Raw genomic sequence first — 20455 nt, forward strand, 5'->3', positions numbered from 1 at the left:
GAAATTTGATACATAGGCACTTGGGATAAAGGAAAATCAAACGCCAATTTCAAAATTTGGTTTTGCGCATGCGCAGTGCCAACTTTTTTATTTATGGAAGAATTTCAACGAAATTTGATACATAAGCACTTCGAATAAAGGAAAATCAAACGCCAGTTTCAAAATTTGGCTTTGCGCATGCGCAGTGCCACCTTTTTTATCTATGGAACTATTTAAGTGAAATTTGATACTTAGGCGCTTGGAACAAAGGAAAATCTAACATTAGTTTTAAAATTTAGGTTTGCGCATGCGCAGTTCCAACTTTCTTATTTAGAAAAGCATTGAAATGAAATTCTTCTCATAAACTGAAATTGAAGTAGCACGTCAAAAATGGATTGCCCATGTGCAACGCTATCTTTCATATTTGTGGCCGGATTTTTACGATTTTAACAGAAGTTGCATCTTACAAATGGGAAATGAATGCAAGTGGAAATGCGCTTTATGTAAATCGTTTACGATTACTTTTTAACTTGTTATATTTGCATAGATCGGTATTGATGAAGGGAAGATTTCTGGTCCATGGGGCTGTAACTGTTTCTTGAACTATTGTTTTTGATAGGTCAATGTCTTCTTGAACATCCTGCACAATTTTTGAGAGTGAGTAGGGGCGTCTAACATTAGCAGGATGGGTTGTGCGGGTGATGTTAAAGATATCGTTTACAGGGTTTGTAGAAGTTGCTCGCGACGAAGATGTAGCGGTATCTCTTGGGATTCGCAGAGATATCCCTGTACGTTATTATCAAAGATGTTAAAAGTGCTTTAAATTTGATAAATGCGGATATTTTTTACGATAGTGACAATACAGGTGTCCAACCAAAATTTACACCACATACTAATCAATTTTCAGCAAATTAACAATAAAATTCTCGAACACGTCGAATTTGTATCGAAACAATATTTGAGTTCATTTGCTACCTCTTTGGATACAGTGACCGACCTTTATGATAGCTCATTAGAATGGCTGAAATTATCAGGTTTACTTTTCTTGTACCCTGTATTTTGTTCACAGTCGTAATTTTAAAATACTTGCAAAAGCCCTACAACCAGATAGCAAGCAACAAACTTAAGAGGGATCTATCACAACGATATAGTTTCTAAGGAGACACTGAGGGGTACATAATATGGAATTCAGGTGGGCATCATTTTCAACACTTTAATTATTAATATACATATGAATGAAATTGGAATAGATTATTATTAACTAAGTAGGTACAAAAATTTCCTGAATACGTTTAATTCGAGGTCTGGTGGTTCTACACGTACGTAGTTTCATCCCTTGACTGCACAATTAAAAAAAATGAGCATGAAATTCCTAAACATGCCGGCTCCAGATCGTGCACGAAACCCTTACACACGGTTAAAATTTAATCGCGTTGGATTGGATCCCTCGTTAAGTTGGTACTGTTCATTGGTGATGATATTATTAGTGCTAACTTTTTGATGGTTTTATAGTTGTCTTTTATCCAGATGCAAACCAAAATCAAACATGATGGTAACGTGCAATGCGTTTTAAAATCGAGAACCACAAGGAAATAAGGATTTTAAAAAAAAGCATTTCTTCTTTAGGAAAGGTAAGTAGTGACCGATACGTTTATGGTGCACCAATCGGAAAAGTTGAGTATGATGTCATAAGCAACGCAACAACACAAAACTAAGGACATGTTATAATAAAAATCCTCCGACAAAAAACCTTAAAAATTTTGGTATCGGGAACCAAGCTTAACAACCAGTAAGCGTGATTTGAAAGCAAAAATCATTGTGTGGAACTGGTAACGTATAATCAATCACTGTACATACAATGGTATAATTAAAAAATGGTGTGCGGAGTGGAGATGCTGCAAAACTTTTTCATCCGCACTAAAGCACTAATGAAGCACTAACGATATGTATACGTAAATAAAGCTTTTGTACAATTTTAAGTGCAAGAATTTCTTAGTAAACAAATACTTGCAAAATTCGCGCGAAGCACGTACAGTAGTACAAAACGCTTTGGAAAATGGTAATACTATTCTTACGAGGGCTGTACAAATAACAACAACAACGTATGCAAAAAAAACATTTATAACACAAAAGAATTTAAAAAATACCACACGATTAGTGTGAAATTAAACTAGTTGTATCATCTTCTATATCGCGAACTGTTTCTGGAAGCATAGTGTCTAAGGTTTCTGGTAAAGGATGCACTAGTATCGCTTCGACAAGCGAGAGTGCTGCAAAAGAAGCCATTGGAATGATTGGCGAAATTGAACTTAATCCTATGAGAAGCGGAGCAATCATTGCTCCCAGTTTGGTAAGCATAATATTAAGTCCTAAAGCTGCGTTCCTCATAATGGTTGGATAAAGCTCTCCTGTAAATAGATGGAGGGCCGGCGATGAAATCTGAAAATCGCACGGTTTGATTTAGTTTGACAGTCAGTCAAAGCACTTACGGTAAGTCCAAAAATTCCACCAGCAGCCAACAAAATTATTGGCCAATCTTGATAATAAACGCCTTGTGGAATAAATATTATGCTAAATATACACGCCGCTGTAAGGTAATTAGCTGCCGCGATGCTTACTTTTCTACCTAACTTTTTCACAATAATCGCCCCAATAATACCACCTGGTATCGATATTAACCCAATGATTCCAATAGTTAGATACATATTATCATTGAGTTGGCCTGCGTATTGATAAAAACCATAAAATACTACGCCATTGAAAAACCTAGAAAACAGTTACATTGTTTTTTGAGCACTAATACATTGAAATTACCATTTCAGGCATAGATATATCGAACGCCGTTTCAGTTCCGAAGTTTTGAAAACTGTCATTAGACTAATTTTATTATCTATGCATTCGTCGTCGATAAAATTTAGTTCGTTTACTTTTTTTCGAATTAGAGCTTTATCAATACCGTTCATTTTTGCGGCATTTTCTAATATAACTATCGCTTCTTCTTTTCTTCCAACTGCCATCAACCATCGAGGCGATTCTGGAACTAACCTATAAGATGCAATGTACAGCTTGTTCTTCTCAAATGCAATTTTTACCAGTAATAACACAAATAGAGGGCACTTATTCCGCACAAGATAAGTTGAAGGTGACGCCACTCTCTGATATAGTAAGCCATCACAGCCATTATTGCGTTTCCTAAACCGAATGGTATTTGATGCAATATAGGCACGGTGGTTCGCCAGGATCCCGCTACTATTTCTACGCAAACTACAAACGATGTTACCATAACGCCACTCGACACCACAGCCAAGATAAATCTGAGCACCATAAACATACTATAAAATGGGGATAAAGTTGAAAGGATACCAAAAACAACCAGCAAAAACGTTGAAAGCAGTAACGTTTTTCTGCGTCCATACCGGTCGGCCGCGGGACCAAAAATAGTGAGACCTACGAAATTGCTGCAAAAAAAAACTGGTGAGCAACGGTTCAATACCTACCAACGAGAATGCCAAACATTAGTATTGTTTGGGTAATATCTGCCAAAATTTTCCGGTCACACACCAAATCCCACTCGGTTATAATGCTAGAATGAACTTGAGTTGTATTGTACTCGTAACCCCACTGGCAAGGCACAATGGAGGTATTTCTTGAGTCCAAGACATTCGGCATTTCGCAAATGTGTAATTTTCCTGTGACCTTAAGAGATAACGTACAGCGTTTCGTTAGTATCTTGCGTACGTACATTTGATCCTGAGCTTATCAAATCAATCCACTTTCTCGTTGAAAGACCTTCAAATTTCTTTGGTGGCGCACACCAAAATTCCGTGGGTGGTGCTAAGAATACAATACTTAGCTGTATCCAAGAGATGGGTATTTTCAGTATGGATACCAGTATCGATAGTTGACATTGCCAACGGCCGAAACCTCCAATGGTGGCTTCTAAGAGATCTACTGAGTCTTTAACTTCGTTTTCATCTACGAATGAAACATAGATCAGATTACCGTACTTGCACTTACTTATGTATAACCAGTGATACCACTGTCTACTCCACCGTATGAGGGCTGATTCTCTCTCTGAATGTGTACATTTTCCTCCTTGATTGCCATCTGCGGAAAATGAACAAATTTAAGCACAAGTTCTGTTATAGGTGATCATGTGTTAATGTAGCGGAATTTGTTCATCAAATTGCTCTTGAAAACAACAAAAATATCATGGCGTCTGCCATTTTACAATTCTTCCTTCGTAACATTACAGAAATGAACCGCAAGCAACGTAGCTAATCAGTTATTTTTCCGTTTAAACTTATCATGACTTTACTTCCGGTTTATTCTACTAACTTTTCGCTAAATAATGAAAAGGAAATATTAACGAGACCTAATTATAAACCGTGGAAATTTTGCAGGTGCTCTTTGTTTCTAATTTTAAAAATCGAGAAAAAATTGAAGACGTTACTATAGATTTTGGTTTTGGGCCGTTACTAACAAAAGCAGAATTGTGTTACGGCAAGCGTATTGTTGTCCCAATTTTTAAGGAGGTTGATTGACAAAAACTGCAGAGGTAATCACATTTAATTTAAACTAATTTACCGCAAAGCCAATTTAATCAGTAATAACCCATATCTAGTTAGGTGAGGTGCTATTGGTCTCGTATCACAACGCTCTAATTAAACAGGTAATAAAGATCCGCACTCGCACAAATTACTAAAGAGTATTTTTTGCCAACTGTTAGCCACAAAGATATTTATATTCATCCGCCCTATAAAATAAAATTTACCTACTCAAAAAGAATTTCTGTTGGCAGACAGGTAGATTCACACTGTATATTTATAAAAATTAAGCTAAACCATAGAGTAAATACAATGTATTGTAAACCAAAAACAGGAAAGTCTAAGCTAAGTTTTCAAACGTACCTATAACGAAAAGACAGTGCGAGTATGATCTCTATATTTTCTTACAGCGTTTCTTGTGTAGGTTGCGATTTCTTGTATAAACGACAAAAGAACACGACATATTCGTATACAAGTAATTCAGCTCATCTGCCAATAAACGATGTTTTGCTTTCTGTTTGTATGATGTTGCAACTGTAGGTAAACCAGTAATGTTTTAAATTACAAAAGTCTTCGTGTGAGATCGATGGGACAGCGCATTTTTGTGTGGAAAATCAGTATTAGCCAATTTTGACTCCACCATCAATAAGATCTTGTCGAAACCTACCACATTCCCTTTGTCGATACCCTCTTTCGACGTTCTGTTCACCAGTAATTCGCATTTTGATAAAAATCCTCCACAAAATAGTTCTCAATTTGGGACACTTCTCATAGCTCGAACTGTAGCAGTTTTGCGCGTTTACAAGATCTTTCCGATGACACCAATTTGAAAACAATCGGATCAAATCTGTATAAGAAGATAGGAAAAAACTGAAAAATCACCGCGTTAATATAACACGCTCGGAATGGCGCGGCGGCCAGATGTAGTCGACCCCACATCATGTAGCCCTGTTCCGAACATTTATGTGTGCATAAACAATACTTATTTAGAGATATGTAGAGATAGCATATACGTAATGCTTTCGCATGTGCGAAGAAGTTTCATTGAGAGTGTCGCTTCAATTACGTTTATAGGAATAGCGGATTACGAAAATTCCTTTACCTTCATTAATTTTTATCCTGTTTTGACGTCAGGGTCATTTGTTAAGGGAAGGTTGAAGACACAGGGTGTTAATAAATTAGGGCATATTGTAGTTTTCGTTGCTCAGTTAGATAGGATGGGACTATTCCACAGGTGTGGGTGGCTTTCATTTAAATCTAATATACAAAGTGTTTCATTGTTGAAGTAGGTATATGAAGTGTATGATGTCCGTCTGTCCGTCCGTTAGCACGTTGACTCGAAAACGAGTGGACAAGTTATGATGAAATTTTGCATGTGGGTTCTTTGTCAAATTTGTAGATTTGCGAATGCGAATGTAGGATAAAAAAAGGAAGGCCCTTTTGACATCTCCGTGAGTTATGAACCGAATAGCATAAAATTCAAATGGGCATATTATATAATACGCACTGCCAAAAGTGAGTCTTCAACATTCACAGTGTCCTTGTCGCATCTCGACTCGGTAAAATTTGTTTTTTGATTTTATTTAGGCATAACTTAAGGATCATTTTTGTCCATTTAACCAACTCTCAATCTATGTTAATAAGCGAGATCTCTGTACTTAACACAAAATTTGATACAACCTGTAATATATCTTTAGACAATTAGTCAATAATGTGTCGAAAGAGACTCTAATAACCACTTACTACTCTTTGGTTCACTCAATAATGTACTATAGTATTATAATCTGGGGCAACTGCGCATCATCAAAAGACGTATTTGCCCTACAGAGAAGAGCTAAGGATACTGGATACTATTCCCTCCCGAAATAACTGCAGCGACTCTTTTAAATTCCTGAAGGTATTAACCCTGCCAGAGGTATATATTCTTGGGCGCATTTTATTTGAAAGAGACAAACAAAGCACATTCCACACCCAGACAGATGTTCATAAACATAATACGAGTACCAGGCAAAATACTCGTATTAGAAGTATTAGAGTATGTCAGATTATCTAAGACTCATTTTAAAAAGTAGTCATTTCGGAGATTTTTTATGGGTGCGCATTGTTGTAGGTTTGTGAGGAGTGGAACTAGTTTTATCCTTCATGGTACTCTAATGAAAGGTCTCAACGAAATGAATTAATTTCTACCAACCATAGCCCTCCTCCTCGACTTCTTATCGTGATCGGGAATATTCCCTTATTATACCTCAAGAAGGGATTGTCGGAAGAGGGTACTCACAAAGGCCGATTGAGACGTCTGGAAGAAATATATCTATTGGTGATGTCAAAAGTTTAAGAGTGAATATATCGAAAACGGTTTGCCGGAGGAAAGTACTCTCAAAGGCAAAATCTGCAGAATGGAGAGTCGTATGATTTTGAATGTATATCAGGCAGTCTTTAAAAGTTTGAGATATCTCTTTATAACCCAACCATTTACTAAGCTATTTCGGTTTTTAAAAATGCACAAGAGTTGTGCACAATTTATATTTGTTTTTTCCATACAAGGGACTATTGTTTACGTTTAGTTCCAAGTTATCCCGATGCATATGCAAATAGTTAAAAAAAGTCTCTGATGTGCCACCACTACACTTAACCGCATTTTTGATGTGGTAGGTCAGTAAATTGCAGGTTAAGTGACAAGAATAGCTAGATTGTACATGCTGAAACGTCTAAAGGTCTACGACATTCTGTTCCTGATATCGCGATCGATTTGTAAAAGGAGAGATTTAAAGGAAATTCATAAATTCTAGAAACTTTAAGAATGTCCCTTAGCTTGTAGACTAAGCGATGCAGGAATAGCACGATATTACGAATGTACCTAACGCTGAAAAATTCTACGACATTGCTTTGGCAAGAACATCTATTTATAAACAGCCGACAGTAACGCACTAGGCAGCCTGGCTGCGGCAGCTAAGCTGCGGTCATCAATCCCACACATGACTCGTGCTCGTGCCGCAGCCAGGCTGCCTAGTTCGTGGCTAGCCAAACGGGCTGCTGTCTGCTGTCTTCTAGAGCTCAAAAGGGCGCAAGGAGAATGTGTTTCTGATTTTTTTGTTTTTGTTCAACTAAGATCCAAAAAGATAAAAACGAAATTGGCAAATTTCGGTTTTTATGACATATCTGCGGAAGTAATCGGAATTTTCCGGTATGTATGATAATAACTCTTTAATCTGTTCTCCAATTTGACCATCGTCGTATTTTCTACGGTTTCAGAGATCCCATGATAGACATCCTTATCTTGGACACAGTGTATATTTACCGTGTTGTCAAGACAACGTACCATTACTATTGATAAGTGAACATTAAAGAACTTGTTACGAACGATGATTTAAAATTAAAAAAACTATCTGGTGAAATGCAATTGACAAGGGCCTCACGACGAGATAAGATGTAAAAGGCATGTTATAGTTGCGTCGGGAGACCTAAGCAAATTAAAAGTACCTACTATTCTTAGTACTATTCCTATGTAATTACTAAATAGTTTTGTCAAATAAAAATTGACAGACCCATCATACTCTGGGGTCATTAAAAATAGAAGCAACATGTGTAAAGATCTCGTTATTATTACAAATAATATAAAACATTTACCTTGATATGATATTTACTTAGCCGTGATTGCAACAAACTACATTCTTAAAATTAACACCAATTTGTTAAACGTAACGCACAATCTTTCACATATACCTACATTAACTAAATAACTGTTTATTTGTTGCAATCGAATGGTAAAATCCGATATGTTTAAGGATAAGGTTACAAAATTGTTCTGGTTTCTTTGGAAATGTAACTCGTAACTGACGTTATCATAGAAGTAACCTTTTAACCTTTATCATTCAGTTGGAATTTAACAACGCTTTTGTATCAGCGTGGAAAATTTTCTTTGATCTAAAAACCTATATGTGTGTTGTGGTTTTGGTTTTAATGGGTAAAGTTAGAAAAACAATGCTTACCGTATGGTACCTCAAGCAGCCATCAAACCCAAAACCAAAATTCTTAGCAACACTTACCTACCTGTACGTGGAGCTTGAGTTTGATGTTTCAGTTAAACTAATCTAATAGATAACCGCCTATGTGATAGATTTGTTTCAGATTTAATTTCAAGGGCTATAGTTGTAATCAATGATTACATTGGTTCAACATCAAATTTTTGAAACCAGAACAATTTGTATCAATATCAAAATACCACCACTTTACAAGCGGCGATATAGTTCAGTAACTCAGTTGGCCAATCAGACTGGAGCTTTGAATCTAGAGCAAAGAATATTTTTCGATGCGCATTTAACGGATCGTTAGCTCTTAGCTGTCCATTTTTTCGCAAAATTGCATAATATAACATGTGCAATATGCGTGGAGACATACTCTTTTGCCTCAGCTGAATGATTTTGATTACAGAATTGGGGCTGAGTTTCAAAAACTTTAGTTAGGTTTGACCCCAGTAGGTAAACATGAGATACGCCTGGTGGAGGGTACTACCCCCATTAAGCAACGTTACTATCCAGTCAATCCAATTAAACAAAAGATGATCAACAGCCATATCGACGAGATGCTTAGGGAGCGAATTATCGAACCATCGAACAGCGGATGAGCTTCGCCTGTCTGTCTGATTCCCAAGAAAGATAAAACCTACCGATTTTGTATAGACTACCGTAAATTCAATTCGTTAACTGAGCGCGACGCTTTTCCTTTGCCTTATATCAGCATCATCCTAGACCAATTGAGAGATGACAAGTATCTTAGTATCGAAGTTGCTGAGGAATCACGCCCCTGCAGAGATTTTACTTTGCCTCGTCGTGGTCTTTTGGCTTGACTAATACCCCTGCAACTTTTCAGCGCATAATCGCCACCATTTTAGGACCTGAATTGCAACCTAACGTTTTAGTTTACCTAGTCGATGTAGTGATAATACCTCATACCAAATGTAATTTTTGTCGTTCAGAACTTATAAACTCTTTTGGGATTATACGTTGGACAAATACAGATTTAGAACAAATACAGAGAAACACACGTACACTATTAACAAAACACCATATACATCACCCTCACTCCTCTACTATACGACTTTACCTTCCTCGTTCGGAAGGAGGTAGAGGACTTACAGATATAAAACTATTGCACCAAACACAAATACACAATTTGCGACAATACTTTTATAACAAAACAGATACTTCAGTCCTACACAAAACAGTAACATATGCAGACAAATCTTACACACCACTTAACCTACACGAAACTAATATACTCCCACGTCCATCCAAACTTACATACATCACAAATAACATACAGACATGGAACCAAAAGCTGTTACATGGACGATTTCCACAAGAGGTTAGTCAGGATTGTGTTGATTCTATAGCAACGCCCACTTGGTTGTCTGAATGTGATATCTTCCCGGAGACTGAGGGTTTCATGTTAGCAATACAAGACCAGGTCATTAATACACGCAACTATAAAAAACACATACATAAAGACAAAACAGTGACAAACGATTCTTGTCGACTCTGTTCACGAACATCAGAAACAATCCAACATATAATATCGGCATGCACACGACTTGCACAAACTGAATACAAACATCGACACGATCAGGTAGCTAAAATCATACATCAAAAATTAGCTCTTAAACACAATCTCATAACAGATAAGACACCATATTACAAATACACGCCACAGATCATACTTGAAAACAACACACACAAGTTATATTGGGACAGGACACTACTCACAGACAAAACTATCCACAATAATAGACCAGATATTACACTTATAGATAAAACACAAAAATCCATTTGTATTATAGACACTGCCATACCCAACACTAACAACTTAACTAAAACACATGCAGAAAAACACCGCAAATACACCGATATAGCCATCGAGCTTAAGACGCAATGGAGAATGAAATCTACTGTTATAGTTCCCATTATTCTTAGTGCTACCGGAGTTATACCAAAGACAATACACCACAATTTACAACTATTAGGTTTAGACAAAAACACATACAAAAATTTACAAAAAGCAGTCATTATCAACACATGCCATATTGTTCGTAAATTTCTAAACATAACACAAGATACTACATACACAAATGATCCACAACGTATACATGTAAACAACAGCACTCCCTCACAACACGGTACACAACATACTGTAATATCTCCACCTCTAACCCAAACAAACACACAAATACAACTTACCGAGCAAACAAGTACAACAAATGATACAATATATACTACAATCAGAGATTCACCTCTGAAGCAAACCACATTATCACAACCCATTAGTATTCAACCCAAACGCAAAAGCCTAAACAGCACTTTAGACTCACAACATGACACACAACATACTGTAATATCTCCACCCTTAACTCAACCAACCACACAAACACAACTTCCTGAACAAACAAACGCAATAAATACAAGTAACGCAACACGCACTACAAAGACGCCCTCACCCAATAAAGTTACACGGCCTAGCACAGCTAAAAAACACAATACTCTTTCTTCTCAGAAACACACCACGTTATCACAACCCACTCGTACTCAACCCAAACGCAGCAACCTTAACAGCACTAGAGGCTCACAAAATACCGTAATGTCTCCACCAATAATCCAAGCAACAACACAAATACAACCTCAAGAACAAAGAAACACCATAAATACAAGTAACGCAACTTGCACTACAAAGACAGGTCCACCCAATAAAGTTACACGTCCTAGTACAGTTAAAAAACACAAAACTCCTTATTCACAGAAACACACCACGTTATCACAACCCACTCGTATTCAACCCAAACGCAAAGCCAAAGAAACACTTACACAATAAACTATGTTGGTAAGTATGAATTACATACTATCCCTAGATTTCCAATGTGAGTGTATGAATATTTATTTTATTTTTTATTTTATTTTTTTTTTTAGAACCCTACATAACTTCACCAGACACAGACACAGACACTAATCGTTACTTGATTTTAATCCGTGCGATTAGTTAACCAGGCTAGACCTGAGTTCTCACAAGAAACACCGACCATAATAATAATGTCTTTATTAGATGTTGATCTAAAGGGTGAAGTTCATCTAGGGACAACATCACCACCAGGTGTTCTTCAACTTATATTGTTGATTCTATTGGTTTACATCCAGACCCTAATAAAATCAAGGCGATTTTAGATATTTTAACTCCGACTAATGTTCAAGATACACGACTTTCTTAGGAACTTGCGTTTGGTATCGTAGGTTCACTCCTGACTTTTCTACAGTTCTGGCACCTAAACTAAACAAACTAAATTTGAATGGGCATCTGAAGAACCTTTCGTAAAATTAAAAGAACTTTTATCTACTGTACCGGTACTCAATTACCCAGACCGATGCTTCTGTATATGGGCTAGGATCAGTTTTAACCAAACTTTTCCAGATGGATAACGAGTAGTTTGTTATTTATCCGGAACAAAATTATAGCACGACAGAACGCGAGTGCTTAGCAATCATTTGGACGGTAGAACAACTTTGACAGTATCTTAAAGGAGTTCCCTTCACAGTCATAACTGACCATCACTCCTTGCTATGGTTACATTCTCTTAAAGAGCCTCAAGGACGTTTAGCGCGTTGAATTCTGCATTAAAACCCATACTTTTACTCTTGTCCATCGTAAGTAAGGGCAAATATAATGTAGCCCCCGATCTTTTGTGACGTACTGTACCAGTAGTGGAGGTTATACATTCATCGGATGTCATAGTGGATCTTAAAAATTTCCGAACCACTAAAGACCCTCGATACCTTGGTATGTTCGAAAGATTGGAACAAAGCCCTCATAAATATTCTGATTGGAGAGTGAAAGATTCATTGCTGTACAAATATATTAAGTCCGCTTTACAATTTCATGACTATGAGAAATGGAAACTCATTTATTGATTGTTAGCGATTTATGAGTAAATTGGTTCTTCTTTTTCCTGTCAGAACGGCGAATGCCAAAACTCTGTCAATTATTTGTGACAATGGTGTACAAATGCGCAGACAACTTTTCTTGTATTTTTGTGAACGCTACCGTGTAAAAGTCCGGTTTACTCCTTTTTATCGTCCATGGGCTATCCTGCGGAGAGCGTGAATCGTGTGGTAAAACATTTAATCGCTATTTACGTTAAGAACAATCACAAACATTGGTTTATTAAGCTTCGATAACCTGCGCTCTTCGAAAGCTACGACACTGAATTGACTGACAATGAACTGATTGACGTAGAGCAACGGTTAGGCCAACAACAAGGACTGTACGACAAAATCATTGCACGCATTAAAGACACCCATAACCAAAACAAACGACATTATAACTTACGACGAAGGCATGTGCACTATGAGATAGGAGATCTGGTCTGGCGCTAGAATAAAACCTTGTCTGATGCCCCTAAAGATTACTCTGCGAAATTGGCCCCCAGATTCTTAGGGCCCTTTACGTTCAGGCATAAAATTGGGTATTTAACCTATAATGAACCGAATTTAAGAGAAAATCTTCTGGCACTTATGTTTAAGATCTAAAACCTTACATTGAACTCGATGGCCATATTTAGGTGTTTAATTTGGCCGGATTGTTCATTTGTTAACGGCTTTAGATTTTGACGTATTCTTTTACCGAATTTGACTTCAATATTTATTTATGTCCCATATCTCTTTCTTTCTTCTTCTTCTTCTTCTTATTATTATTATTATTCTTCGGAGGGTTTGGTTGGGCACAGGGGATGGCCTCCAAATCGTAGCAACAAGATCGGCTAGGGGATTTTTTCCGATCAATTTCCTCTTCTTTTTCTATACGCTTCTCTATTTTTCCCTTCTACTGTGTTCTTCTTTTTTATGTTGGGTGGATTTTTCCATTTTTCGTACCAGTACCAGGGATGAGGTTTGTATGGGATTACGTAGGGGAATGGTTTTTTGTGGCCTTCAATTATAGGGAGAGGGAAGTTTTTCGATTACCTTGACCCTTGGGCAGCACTTGGGGGTAATTTTCTTTACCCAAAACTTTTTCGTTAGGTAGTAGTTTATGGTAGTTAGTAAAGCATTGTGTTTGTGCAATACGTTTTGGTTTGACGTTTTGGGGAAGAAGGGTTGTTGGTTTTCCCTTGGTGTTTAACATGGATGGATGAATCGATTCGCTTGGATTTAAAGGGGTGTGTTGTTTTGGGGGAGAAATTTCAGAATTTCAATTTTTGTATTTCTAGTTTTTTCCATTACGAAGCAGCCAATATTGACTTGTTGAAAGATCCTCGTAACTTTTGAATGAATGGCTCAATGAATTTTAAATGTCGACCTTCATCTTCCTTCTTTCCTATCGAGAACCGTATCAAGTTACACTTCATTAAAAGCAACAGCTGAGGCGTTAGTTGAGAACGCATGGAATTTTAATTGCCATCATCCATGTTTTATTAATCGTTGGCAATTGGATTCATTAAATTGGGGATTCTGGAGTAATTAGTGAACGGATTCACCTTTAACTCCGTAGTGAGGATATAACTGCATGTGTTCTGTCATCGAAGTACCGCCATTTGCATTTCATTTACTTGAAATGTACTTTTTCTTTAGGTTCGGCTGTCAAATGTTATACGCCAATTTTTCCATCGGGTGCGTCTATAATTAGCCTTATTATTTAAGTATCCTTTAACTCTGATAAAATTATATACATCTGCGTGATTTTAATAATGTGTATTAGTTGATACTATAGGTACAAATAGAAAATTATCAAGTAATCATATAATATTTCTAGTATTCTTCTATGAAGGTGCTATTAAAGGTACTACAACTAAACAAACGAATACATTTCAATCTCTTCTACAGTTTGTGGCAATGCTTGTTTAGGATTCTCAGGTAAGAATACTATAATAACAGCTTCCATGAGCGATATCACGCCCAAAATTACTAATGGGAGATACCAAACGACATCGCCAATTGAAATAATAGAAGGGGCTATAAGCGCACCGATGCTCATAAATATCGAAAATATTCCATATCCAGAATTTCGTATGACTGTCGGAAACAGTTCGGCAACCAGAGGTTGAATAGGAGCGATGCACACCTTAAATTTCCTCGTTACACATATACGACTCATCGGTTGGTACAAACTTACTATTGAAGCAACGAAGGCAATTCCGCCAATTGCACCCCGTACTTGATGCATGTCACGTGGTATTGCCAACAGTGCTAACGTAAACACTCCACAGCAACCCGAAGCTATCATAATTGCCAATTTTCGATTAAGTACCACTACTAGGATGCAACTTAACATTATTCCTATCAATGCCAATACACCTTGCAGGCAAATATTAAGGTATGGGTTAGAACTTAGTTCCCCGAAATGCTGAGATTGTCCATACATAACTGTAAAGATTATTAATCTGAAAAAATACAAATACAATCAAAACTGTTGTGCACTTAAAACGAATATGGTACCCATTTAGACATCCCAGCGCCAAGCGTTTTCGCAAGTAGGTATTAGTGCAGAGAGCAGTAAAATTGGGTGTCCTTTGGTCCTCAGAGAAAACACAAAAACTTTCCACCATTGATCTCACTACCATTGGGTCCACACCGTTCAGTTCGCCAGCTTTTTCTAATATTTTTGATGCCTCGGCATCTCTTCCAACTGTCAGTAGCCATTTTGGCGATTCCGGAACAATTCTACAAACACAAGTTGACCAACTTCAGTAATCAAAAGCCGATCTTACCGATGACAAATTATGCATATGGCGGACATGAAATATAAAGCCGCTTGAGCTATTCTCCAATCACGTATAAAATTCGTCATTATCGACATGATAATTAAACCGAACGCCAGAGGAAGTTCGTATAAAATTGGTATTATAGTTTTCCATTTCCCCGCGACTAATTCCACGCACATAACCAATCCAATAATCAATGCACCACGATCAAAGAAAGCTAAGCAGAATCTGAGGAAGAAGAATAAGTGGAAGTCTCGTGCTGCGGTCGACACGATGCCAAATATCGACCGGCAAATGATTGCCAGTAGCAAAGCCCTGCTACGTCCAAACCTATCTGCGGCAAAACCAAAAACGAATCCACCTAAACTGGGTGATTAGACACCAGACGTTAGCGAGTAAAACTTACCCAAGCTTAAACTGACCATGGTTAACGCTCGAAAAATGTACACTAAATACTGTCGATCACACACAAAGTCCCATTCGGTTATCATATTAGATTTCACGTACTCTCGATTGTATTCATAACCCCATTCGCATGGGATCAATGACGTAACATTTTCATTTAATATATCCAGTATCATGCACGACCCGCTCGATCCCTGGAACGGAACACATAATGTTGAAGTTGGTAAGATGATATTTTACCTTGTGTGAGTTTTCCGCAGTTAAGCTAATTAAGCTTTTCCATTGTGTTGCAGACATATTCTGATACGATTCGGGAGGTTTGCACCAAAATTCGGGCGAATGACCTAATAGCGATATACTCATCTCGGTCCATGTATTTGGTAATCCAATAAGACAAAGCAACGCGAAAGTTTGTAACTGCCATCTCCCAAACCCTCCGACACTTTGTTGTATAACGTCGGCAAACGCCTCATTAGATTCTACAAAACACACAGATATAATCAAATGATTTAAGTTAACATATGATTGATTACCATCCTCATCATCATCCGCGTCATCCCTTCGCTTTCTTCTCCGAGATTTTGGTTTGCACAACATTCTAACTAACGGGCTTTAATTCGTGTGTAGCATGAGGGATATCATAATCGGAAACTTTTGTTTATCAATTTCCGAGGTAAATTGCCAATCAATACACGTAAACAATTTGATTATAGAACAGGGTTTTGATAATTAAATCCAGTTCTAAAATTAAAAATTAACTTATTTATCGATGATTTTCTTATGTTAGGACACAATTGCCAATTTTGGAATTAGAAGGATTGCTTCTGTCGATAAAAAGCGTAAATTTCTCTGCCCCACATCACGTGATTCATTCGAATATCCTCAAAAATTGGGTCATGTTTTAACATCTACCACCTATACGTTACCAGTACCTCCGCAGAGCACTGATTACAAAATAAACCCTTCATTTATATTTTTAGTTAGCTTAATACTTATCAAACTTTTTATTGTTATAATACGACGCTGATAACGTTAGTGGTTACTGATTATTTAATAACTTATCCGGCAACATGTAGTAAATACTATACAGAAAAGTAGTTTCAAAATTATGTTTCTACAATTCGTTGCCGTTGCTAAATTTTGCTTTTTCAGTAAAATGTCAAAATATGTTTTTTTGTAATATTAATTTTAATAGTATATTGTTTATCCTTTTAGGTCTTCGTTTATAAGGAGTCCATTTATTTCTAAATTAGTTGCTATAGTGGGTAACAATAGCAATTTTTAGTAGTTTACCAATGTTTCTTCTGTCTCTGCATTGCGAGGCATTTAGGGATGATATATTATATTAAGAGAGCTTCTGACTTATCTGTTTCAAATTACGTCGGCACTATTGTTAACTTTCAATTTTGTTATCCACGAAAATGATAAAAAATGCATAATAGTATTTAAAACAATAACTGGAAATCGGACTTATTAACAACAGTAACAGATGAAATAAGTAATGTAAGAAATTCCCCCAAACGAATATTGTTCGTGGTAGTTTTAAGTTTTTATTTTGTCGATTGTAATAAAAATGATCGCTCTCTTCTCTTCCCACATTTATCAATGGGTTTATTGTTTCAAATAATGCCTGGTAGCCTCATTGCCTGAACGTACAAGCTAGGTCACTGTTATTTGCACCACGGTTGTGAGGATGATGTTCACATTCGCAATGAAATCATTTTTGGATTGTGCAACAAGTGGTCGCTTTAGGCTTTACAGATTGCTGGTATAGGAAATATTCGAGAAAATAAAGCGCGTTAAGATAAGAAACGAGTGTTCAGCAGATTAGAGTTGAAACGCTCAGTGTTGCTGGTTCTAAAAAACCGTCTTGCCAGAGAATGAGAGAAGTATTTTCTCCTATACCTTCGCATGTATAAACAAGTTAAAAAATCATTATGCAAACAGAAATGACGAGAGCGTATTTATTCGAAGTGCCTACATATGAAACTTTTTTAAATGCTTTCGTAAATAGCATTGTGCATTGTCTACTTTAGAAATTTCAATAAATATCTTCATAAATAAAACATACAGCATGCGTAACAGTATTATTCATTCAAAATACTTACATATAATATTTCATTTAACTGCTTTCATAAATAATGAAGTTGCCATTGCGCATGCGCAAAACCAAATTTTAAAACTAGTGTTAGATTTGCTTGTATTCCAACTGCCTATGTATTAAATTTCATTTAAATGCTTCCGTAAATAAGGAAGTTGGCATAAACCAACTTTTGCAAGTGTGTTATATTTGTCTTTATGCCAAATGCCTATGTATAAAATTTCATTTAGATGCTTTCATAATTTGCATGCGCAAAACAACATTTTGAAAACGTCGCTAATTTTACTTATATTCGTAGTGTTTACATATAAAGTTTCAGTTAAATATTTTCACTTATAATTGCACAAGAGGTTTATATTTTACCGACTAAATTTGGGTTGTTTAGGTAATGAAAATCTGTTGCCTAGCAATTAGACGAGAAAAACTGTCAATTAATAAAAATGCGACAACCCAAATTTAGTCGGTAAAATACAAACCTCGACCACCACCACATCAATCAATTATTGACAAATGTCAAACTAGTCATATGGGAACCGATAATGCTAGCAAGCCCATTCAAATGAGCCCTATATTACCCAAATTGATTCTGTGGTGTAGAAGGAGTACGTGTGGCGGACGGACGGACGGACGACAAAGTGCAGCCAATTTCGATTTTTCTCTTTGAGAAAAATACGCTAAAAACAGAGTTAACGCTTAGTTTGCGATGGGTCCATTTCGTATTTGAGATTCGGCGAGTACTTAAGTGAAAATCTGGCGGGAGAGCGGCATTCTTAACCTTTCGAAGGGAATCTATGCAGCTCGAGCGCTGCATCTTTTCGATCACGTATTGAATCCTTAGCCAGACTTCTAGGCAAACCTACGTATCGTGAGCGCGAAAATTTATAGATCGCGTAAAACGAAATTCTTCGCCAAGCTTTCAAGGGGAATGTTGTGAGTTGTGTACGCCATTTTGAAGGTCGCGCAAAATTTCATGGTTAATTAAAAGTTCGAACCGAAAGTCGTATAACTACCGTATATAAAAAATTCATTACCCGTGGAATCGAAGATTTGTGCTACTATTTTTCGACGAATTTATTGTCATTGGTACTTTATACATTCAATGGTAGCAGCTCTTTCGAAAAAACCAATAATAAGAAGCGTTTTTATGCAACTTCGTCGGATAGCGAAAACTAATGGACGGCTGATATAATTTTCAACATGAACAGTCCGATTACTTTTTTACGCACGTGAATATTTGCGGGTCTTTGATCTATCGGATTAAGGTGCTCGTATTCTCGTATTGGTACCACGAATTACGAAGGTGTTGGAGTTCAAGGTGCATACATACAGTTGCGCTATTTTTTGGAGTAGCTAGTTACCTTGAAAAACCAATTTATTAATCAAGGTGTGGACCTAATTTTTTTATACGAGTTGGCAATAAAATTATAAACAAAACGGCAATAGGTAAAAAGGTTAAAAACAATTAATTTTAACTGCAAACCTTAGGTCACATTGGTAATTTTTGGGACAGTTCCATATTGTGGCACATTGGTAACTTTTCCCCCAAATAAATTAAATTGGAACTAATAAATTGAGAGGAACCTGAAACAAGGTTAAAGGAATCCGCAGTGTAGAAAAGTAGAAACGGTGGTTGATAGTTTACATATTATACCATTTACACTTATTTAACTACCTATTTATTATTTTTAGTGCACTTTGACTTTCAAAAAATGAAAAGTGCACTTTTACCTTCCTGACATATCTGTCTGTCTGTCTGAGTCACAAAGCCTCCGGAACTACACCTCTTACAGACTTGGTATTGGTGTCAGTCTGTCATTGTCTATATTTATATTGCAGCCACTTTCTTTGTCCATCCGTTCGTCCGAGGCCTTAACTTTTTGAATTCGGTAGCTTATAGCTCTGGCACCTGTGCTAAGAACAATCTCAAAGATTAAGGTGCGCATGCGCAGGTTGCGCAATATCACCTTTCTTATTTATAGATATTTTTTAATTTTTAATCACAGGCGCTTAGAGTAAAGGCAACTGTAACTTTTTGGATTGATTCTCCAAATCCTTAAAATCGTTTAAAGTCTCTTTTCTTGTAATATTCTCGAAGTCTTTGCTAAACCTCCAAATATTGTAATGTTTTCAAACGTTTCTCGATGCCGCCCCTTCTGAAATTTTCTAAAAATCTTTTGTAGTGCCTCGGGGCCTTTTTGAAATCCTCTCGAAATAATTTCTGAATGTCTTTTCTGAAAATTTTTATTGACATTTCCAGTATTTTGTTAATCTTCTATTAAGCTCAAATATTAAATTCTCCTGCAACAAACAGAGTGGTTAGGTAGTTTAGAGTATTTGGGAGATTTTGGTGAAGGTGATCTTCAAAAATCAGTTACTATGTTTGTAATGTACGATGGATTGGAGGCTTTTGTTTGTTTTATATAGGAGCGAAATGTATTTATTGAATTTGTTTGCAGTGGTATTTTGCTGTCATCTTATTTTGCACATGTACTGATATTTTCCTGAATTTTTGAATTTTAATGTTATATGTATTGAAATACTGTTATGAAATGGGTCTCGAAATCCCTAAATCTATATGATAGCGAGACAGGTCATGTCCTAGCCAAAATGGCGGGCGCCTAAGGTCTAAACCCTGAACATACTCCTATATTATTGTTGTGGTTAGACAGGTCATGACCAGGGCTATAT

The 20455-nt window shown here is 36.7% G+C and overlaps 2 protein-coding genes and 1 long non-coding RNA gene across 7 annotated transcripts; 1 reads left to right on the forward strand and 2 right to left on the reverse strand.

Moving 5' to 3' along the window:
• Positions 1 to 2082: 2082 nt before the first annotated feature.
• LOC116163009 (solute carrier family 22 member 3-like) lies at positions 2083 to 8366 on the reverse strand. Of its 4 annotated transcripts, none has more exons than XM_031476831.1 (8): positions 8254 to 8366; positions 4008 to 4086; positions 3722 to 3954; positions 3477 to 3675; positions 3072 to 3426; positions 2794 to 3024; positions 2469 to 2745; positions 2083 to 2418 (listed from the first exon to the last, which is right to left on the reverse strand). In XM_031476831.1, the coding sequence occupies exons 2-8, from the start codon at positions 4084 to 4086 to the stop codon at positions 2134 to 2136; spliced, it is 1659 nt and encodes a 552-aa protein (XP_031332691.1). In that variant the 5' UTR covers positions 8254 to 8366; the 3' UTR covers positions 2083 to 2133. The 4 variants fall into 4 exon arrangements, with proteins under 4 accessions (XP_031332691.1, XP_031332689.1, XP_031332688.1 ...); XM_031476829.1 differs by having other exon boundaries at positions 4017 to 4086; positions 8154 to 8359; XM_031476828.1 differs by having other exon boundaries at positions 8154 to 8358.
• LOC116163011 lies at positions 7507 to 8116 on the forward strand. Its single transcript, XR_004143659.1, has 2 exons — positions 7507 to 7710; positions 7779 to 8116. It is a non-coding gene; the product is annotated as an uncharacterized LOC116163011 (long non-coding RNA).
• A 5870-nt stretch (positions 8367 to 14236) lies between the features above and the next one.
• LOC116163010 (solute carrier family 22 member 3-like) lies at positions 14237 to 20058 on the reverse strand. Of its 2 annotated transcripts, XM_031476833.1 has the most exons (8): positions 19496 to 20058; positions 16200 to 16407; positions 15907 to 16145; positions 15668 to 15860; positions 15268 to 15622; positions 14996 to 15220; positions 14673 to 14940; positions 14237 to 14621 (listed from the first exon to the last, which is right to left on the reverse strand). In XM_031476833.1, exons 2-8 carry the CDS (start codon positions 16261 to 16263, stop codon positions 14349 to 14351), a joined length of 1617 nt encoding a protein of 538 aa, XP_031332693.1. In that variant the 5' UTR covers positions 16264 to 16407; positions 19496 to 20058; the 3' UTR covers positions 14237 to 14348. The 2 variants fall into 2 exon arrangements, with proteins under 2 accessions (XP_031332693.1, XP_031332692.1); XM_031476832.1 differs by lacking the exon at positions 19496 to 20058 and having other exon boundaries at positions 16200 to 16651.
• Between the last annotated feature and the right edge of the window lie 397 nt (positions 20059 to 20455).

This window comes from Photinus pyralis, unplaced genomic scaffold (genome assembly GCF_008802855.1).
Source record: "Photinus pyralis isolate 1611_PpyrPB1 unplaced genomic scaffold, Ppyr1.3 Ppyr1.4_LG2, whole genome shotgun sequence".
NCBI lineage: Eukaryota > Metazoa > Arthropoda > Insecta > Coleoptera > Lampyridae > Photinus > Photinus pyralis.